This window comes from Haliaeetus albicilla, chromosome 27, assembly GCF_947461875.1.
Source record: "Haliaeetus albicilla chromosome 27, bHalAlb1.1, whole genome shotgun sequence".
Lineage (NCBI taxonomy): Eukaryota > Metazoa > Chordata > Aves > Accipitriformes > Accipitridae > Haliaeetus > Haliaeetus albicilla.
This window is the reverse complement of record NC_091509.1, coordinates 2,901,241-2,907,682: the sequence shown is the minus strand read 5'-3', so window position 1 is coordinate 2,907,682 and position 6,442 is coordinate 2,901,241. Positions and strand designations below refer to the sequence as shown.

General features: G+C 54.7%; 1 protein-coding gene across 2 annotated transcripts; it reads left to right on the top strand.

Moving 5' to 3' along the window:
- The first annotated feature begins 81 nt into the window (after nucleotides 1–81).
- On the top strand, nucleotides 82–3,885 carry SMIM33 (small integral membrane protein 33). 2 transcript variants are annotated; one of them, XM_069773186.1, is made up of 2 exons: nucleotides 82–252; nucleotides 1,798–3,885. In XM_069773186.1, the coding sequence occupies exons 1-2, from the start codon at nucleotides 194–196 to the stop codon at nucleotides 2,234–2,236; spliced, it is 498 nt and encodes a 165-aa protein (XP_069629287.1). In that variant the 5' UTR covers nucleotides 82–193; the 3' UTR covers nucleotides 2,237–3,885. The 2 variants fall into 2 exon arrangements, with proteins under 2 accessions (XP_069629287.1, XP_069629288.1); XM_069773187.1 differs by having other exon boundaries at nucleotides 121–1,228.
- The last annotated feature ends 2,557 nt before the right edge of the window (nucleotides 3,886–6,442 follow it).

The window sequence follows — 6,442 nt, the reverse complement described above, 5'->3', positions numbered from 1 at the left end:
AAACCCTCTGTTAGCAGCCTCCCCCATCATTTTTCTCTCTTTTGCACAGATGTGGTGCTCAGAGATTATGCTGTAGATTAAGGTTTTACTGAATCCTGAAATGAGTGCAAATTCCCAGAAGCTCTAATGTGCAGCCAAATCTGCGGCCACTCAGCTGGATGGGGGAAGAGACATTTCCCATCCCATCCTTCCCATGTGCAAGAAAAACAGAACCCAAATATTCAGCCCAGCTTGTCTGCTGAGAGCTTTCAGGTAAGGGCAGTGTTGTTTTGGGATGGGAAGATGGGGACACATGTTTCATAATGACTTTGCAGACATAAAGCTCTGAAGGATCCATCTTTTCTGCTCTGAGATGTGCTCGGGGTCCCCCCGGGTGGCAGAGGGTCTGACTGCACGGCATCCCCGGACCAGGGGTATGGTACCCGTCTGCGTGCGAGGGTAAACGCTGCCGGACTTGAGGGCATCCCTGCAGCCTTGCTGGTGTGGTCAGCGTGCCAGGGGAGAGATGGGCGAGCACCGACCTGGCGCTGGCTCCTGCCTGTGACCCTGAGTGTGTCCCAGGGTCTGGAGTTCCCCGTGGGCTCACACCGCTGCCGGTTGTAGCAGTGCTGATGGGTGGTCCTCCTGCAGCAGTGGGACCCCTGGCAGAAAAAAATCAACCCTGGGGCTGCATCATGGCTCAGGGCGAGGGTCCTCCCACCCTGGAGCATTGCGTGGATACGCTTTGCTGGGCTGTGCAAAGACCTCACATGCAGAAGGGTGATTTTTTCACACTGATTCCTGAACCGCGTGAAATTTTAATGCCGAGCTGGTGGAAGGAGGGAGGTTTCCTGCAGTTAGGCGGCCGGGGGTTGCGTGCGTGCAGCCGAAGGGGCGGTAGGTGCTTTCTCCCCGAACAAAAGGGCGCTTGTCTTGCAACGGGCAAGAGGAGGGTTTTTTTTTTCCCAGTGAGGGTGTGTGGCAGCGAGGGAGGGGACGGCAGCGCTGATGTGGCACCGGGTTAGGTGAGGGAGCACCTCTGCTGCTTGCGGGATGAGCAGGCGCTTCCTCCTCTGCCCAGGGGAACCCCGGGGGGGTGCGGGGCCGAGGCGTGACGTGGCAGCTGCTGAGGTAAGTCTGGCTGCACCTACACCCGAGAACCATCCCGGAGGTTTTTCTGCTGGTCCTGCCTTCGGCTTCCCAGCCTCGCCGCTGGAGACGATGATTCCCACGCAGCAGGGACGCCGAGGTACCCCCACGGGGCTGGGGAGGGCTCTCCCTCCCTCCTCTTCCCCCCACTTGCCCCCTGCTCCCACCCGTGCTGAGTCCCGTGGGGTTTGGCGGCTGTCGCGAGGGGTGCCCCTTGGCATGCTCTGGTGGGGTTGGGTCTCCCAGGGAGGTCCCCGTGGGGTTTGGTTTTGGATTAACGCTGCGGGGCTGGGGATGAAGAGGGGAGGGTGGAGGGGTCCCCTCCTGGGGCTCCCCGTTCCCAGCACTGGCCGCAGCCGGGGCGCGAGGTGCAGCAGGGAGGGAAACCCGCCCCCCCTCCCCACCAAATGTGTCCAGGACAAGGGGATGCAGGGCATTGCCTCCCTGCCTGAACGTGTCCAGGGCACCATCCCCACAACCCCAGCTATAACCACCAAAATTTATCCTGTCCCACGAGCCCAGGGGAGGGAGCACGTACGGGACGGTCCCATTCCCCGGCAGCTGCAAGTGCAGGCAGGAGCTGCTGACCCGAGGGCAGGAGATGATAAGGATGTTGGACGGCCTCTGCTCGGTGGTCACCCCTTTCCACCCTGTGTCTCTCTGTCCCAGCTCAGCCTGCTCAGCCATGAACACCTCCGTGCCCGGCAGCCAGCTGAGACAGCCCGAGCCCCAGGACGCAGCTGCCTTCACTCCTATCTCCGTTGTCAGGAGCGTGACAAAGAAATCCGATGCCCTGCCCATGATCTCCGTGATCGTCGTCATCTTCGTCCTCTTGGCCGTCTTCATCATCATTGTGGTGCACTACGGCCCTCACCTCCGCACCGTCCAGATCACCCTTTACCATGAGCCCATGCCGCAGGACCTGGACAATGGAGTGTACCTCACGGACTGGAAGAAGCTGGGCTCCCAGAAGAAGCTGCCCGCCCAGCCCTGCCAGCAGGAGCCGGGTGGCACGGACACAGCCGGCATGAGCTGTCAGTGCTCCTGCAAACATCACCTTCCCTGCGGGAGCGCCGAGCCCAACGTCATCGAGATCACGTACCTGTGACAAGGCTGTGGGCCACCTGGGCAGGACTCGAGGGACCATGTCCCGCTGGAAAAATAGTGACTGGGATGTTAGCTTAGCCCAAGACTCACCAGTTCCAGCATGTGGAGGTTTTAGCTCTCTGGGATTGTGTCTCTCCCAGGTAGGCTCAGACAGAAGGTTGGGTCACTGCAGTGACCCATCATCAGGCCCCAAAAGTCCAGCCCAGGGACACCACTGTCCCCAGGCAAGAGCTGGGTCCCCAGCCCAGACTCTGGGGCTGGGTAAGCCTACGTGGGACAGCGTTAGCATCTCTTCTGTTTTTTTCTGTCCCACACTGTCTGGGAGTGCCCAGGAGAGCCGTATTGGTCCTTGCCCCAGCTGAGGAGCTCTGGGCATGTGCTTGGCCCCTTGGCAGGAGCTGGAATTTCCATCACCTGGGATCGCTTTCCAGATTAAAGGTGTTTCCACATCCACAGTGTCCTCACTGTGCCATTTATATGGCACAAAAAAGCCTCCAGCCCCTCTTTTCCTCCATGCCACAGCCCCTTTCCCTCCATTGGAGGGCTGAAACACCGTCCTCCCTCTGCCAGCCCCGGCAGTGGGGTCAACCTGTTGTGGCAAACAGCCAGAGGAAAGGAGGCAGCACCCAAACCTGTGTTGGTGCTTGAGTGGTGGAGCCAGCAGCAGAGGACAACGTGTCTGGTCACCCAGTGGAGGTGGGTGGGAGAAGAGAGGTGACACGGCAGAGGCAGGAGAGGTGACAAAGGATAACGGCACATCAGCCACCCATTGCAGTTGGCTGAACATCTCCAAGTGTTGGCACTGGTGGGGAAACGCATGCATCTCTGGGCAGAGCCTGCAGCATCTCCACGCACAATGGCAGTGATGGGGAGACCTGAGGTCATCTTCATTGTCCCCATCACTGTCTGCTGTCCCTGTGCCAAGGGAAGCTCTACCTGGGGACTTGGGTGATTTCAGCATTGGAAGCAGCAGGGCACGTCCCAGCTGAGGAGGGAGCGGTGGTGGTGTCAGCACAGCCAACCCTGTTGGGATGGATGTTGATGTGGCTCGGTCACCCTGGGCAGAAGCTCATTGAGGTGGCACAGAGGGAGCAGTCAGAGGGGTGAAACATCATCCTGAGCCCTGTAAGGCTCCTGGTGATAGCAGACCATGGTGACCTCCTCCACCCTGGGAGTCCTGCTGCTGCTGGAGTGCTGGGCATCTCTTTGGAGAAGAGATTGGTGGCAAGTGCTTCTCCTCACTTGGTGGAAGGTGGACGTCAAAGCCTGTCTTAAGTGCATGGGCTTAGAGGACAATCCCTGGGGGAGGAGCGCAGCCTCTGGGATCACCCTCAAGGATTTATTCTGCTGAATAGTCTTTGGATTCAAAATATGGTTCCTGCCTCTCCTCTCCCCATCCCAGAACAAAAAAGCTAGATCTGTGTCCATCCTAAGCTGCATCCCCAGCACAGATCCCTCTGTGCACTGTTGGACAAGAAATGGGGTCTTTTACCTGTTCCTCTGGGTGCTGGAGTTACTTCTGGCATGGCAGATGTTCCAGCATCCTTCCTTTCACTTATTTCCAGCTTCTTTTCTCACTTACTTTAAAGCTAAGTAGTGGTTGGACATGCTGGAAAATTTTTGTCTTTACAATAAACATAATTTATATTACTTTTGAGGGGGGGTTGTTTTCTGTTTTGATTTTTTCCCTTTTGTTTCCAGAGGTGATAGTGCATTATCAGCTTTCCCGACCTGTGTTAGAGGAGATAAGGTCTGTCATTTCAATTGAAAATCACTGAGAGACCTACCACCCTTTGCATGTTGACACAGGGCTTATTTTTTAATTTATATGTCCCTAATTAGCAGCGCCACCTGAAGAGTTAACCACCCCCCAGGGACATCTCTTTAAATGATGGCCATGGGTTGTGATAAGCCAGGTCGTTGCCCGTGCCAAGAGTGAGGGCTCAGTCTAAGCGCTTAAGAACACCCCTTACAACCATCACAAGATCCGCATTGTGGTACCCAGACCGGCTACTCCCTGTCTCGGGGACATCGGCTGTGCGCCAAGACGGTGTCACCCGTCCAGGGTGAATCGGCAGAGTCGTCACCTGGCTTTCGTGGTTGTGTCGTTTCAGATCAGGGAGCAGCTTGGTTCAAGACAAAGTCTTTAATCGAGGAAACAGGAGCTTTCACTGCAGCTCCCACTGAAGGACAACCGCAGCAGGGAAACATCGTGTTTGCAAAGAAAAGATTAAAAACGTCTAAATATTAATAAAGAGAAAGATAAAATGGGTAATTATTACTATAACTCATTGATTTGCAGCCGCTGGGGACTTGTAAAGGTCTGATTTATGTTACAGCATGCTGTGGCCTAGATCTATCATTTATACAGCGGAGCAGCTGGGGAAACCCCACCGTTGCAAAATGCTTTGCCATTGTTCAGGTATTTCAGGCTGTCAAACTAAAAGCAAATAAAACTGGCAGTGAACGGTGGTGCTGATGGGGCTCCAGTTTCCCCCATATTTGTCCTGTGCTCTGATCCCTCCAGCCCAGTCCAGGAGCTGTCAGCAGCCCCTTCTTCTATGTGACCTTTTCTGAAAAGATCTAGTATTGAAGTTCTGGCAATCAGGATTTTTTCCGTGTATTTCATTTGCAAACAAATATTTAGATATAGCCTTTTGAAATACAGGAAAAAAAAGACTAAAACTCATAATAGCAAACTGGATCATATAAGCAAGCGACAAGCTTTTGCCAGCTTTCTCCTCCAGAAGGACACCAAGCATTATATCTCAACTCTGCTTCTCATTGCTTTCTCCTACACAATAAAATGTCATTTTTACAGATTCTCCTCTTTTATATTTGGCCAGCTCTGCTGCTATCCACTTATAGGATTGCTCTTTGTAGTGCAAGACTTTATAAAATACATTAGGCTTCTCAAGTGGCAGAGGCTGTACATGCAAATTATCATAACATTATTACTCTCTATTCAAACACTGAGCTTGTTCCAATTTATTTCTCTTATAACTTTCTTCCCCTCCTTAACAATAATCTTTTTATGAATGCAGAGCAACAATAACCCTCATTATCATACTCTCTACACAGGGGAGCTCCTGGAGCACAGCAAGCAGGATCTGGCAGAGACTTTGCAGTTAGTTGCTTTTCTCAAAGCCAGATTGCTGCCTTAGAATGCTTTTAAAAGCTGCTGCTACTGCTGTACCACCCACTGACTCTGACCTGATTAGGGATTGCCTGCACCTCCTTTTATTTCCCTCCTAATTAGGGTGTTCACCTGCTGCAGGGGCGAGCACCTATATAACCTCTGCACAGGTACATCGCTCCTGGGAGCATTTAGCAGGTTTTTTTTTTACAACTGGGATTGTGGGAGGCTCTGCTCCTGATGCTGCAGGATTGCCTAAAATCGTGCAAAATTGAGGGAGGCATCCAGAGCATCAGCAGAGGATGGAGAGGAGCTGCGGCATCAGCCGGTGCCTCCCTGCGAGCCTGGCAGCCAGCTGAGCCCCCCCCCCGGACCTCTGCCTTGGGGTGGGGGTGGTCAGAGACCCTCTCGTTAGAGGTTTGTTGCTCGCTGAGAGCTTGGTGCCCCTCCGCACCTCGCTGCCCATCGACCCGGGTGCCGGGGGGAGCCGGGGGCTGCGGCAGAGCCCAGCGCGGAGCAGCAGTGGGCTCTTGTGGTGGAGGCAGCCAACTGCACGCTGGGCGGGCAGCAAACTGGTGGGGGGGTGTGTGTGGGGGGGCATTTCTCCTGCTTCTCTCCAGCATCCGTGAGAGTGTAGCTGGGGTTAGCTTGTGTTTGGAGGGATGTGCCTGGTTTTAGACTCCCCAGCGCAAGGAAGGCGTTGCTGGAGGAGGTTGCGAGGTGATACAGAGAAGTCTTCACTGGGATGAAGGGTGAAGTCCTGAGCGAGCCAGCCCAAAAGGGACCTGACTGGGGTGGGAGGCTGGACCAGGTGGTACATGGAGGTCACTTTCAGCCAGTGTCACTTTCTGATTTTGCGGAGAAGATAAGCATGAGGAGAGCCAGGGCCTCCTGAGAGAAAGTCCATCCGTCTCTTGCAGGCTTGTGTACTTGCTGTTCGGTGTGAGAGGGTGAATCTTTTCCTTCCTCCTGAGAAAGGTCCCCCAGGAGTCTCCCCAGTCCCTGCAGGCAGCTGAGGATGGGGCAGGTCCTGGGCCACCTGGTGCATCTGCACCCATCCATCTGGGTGCA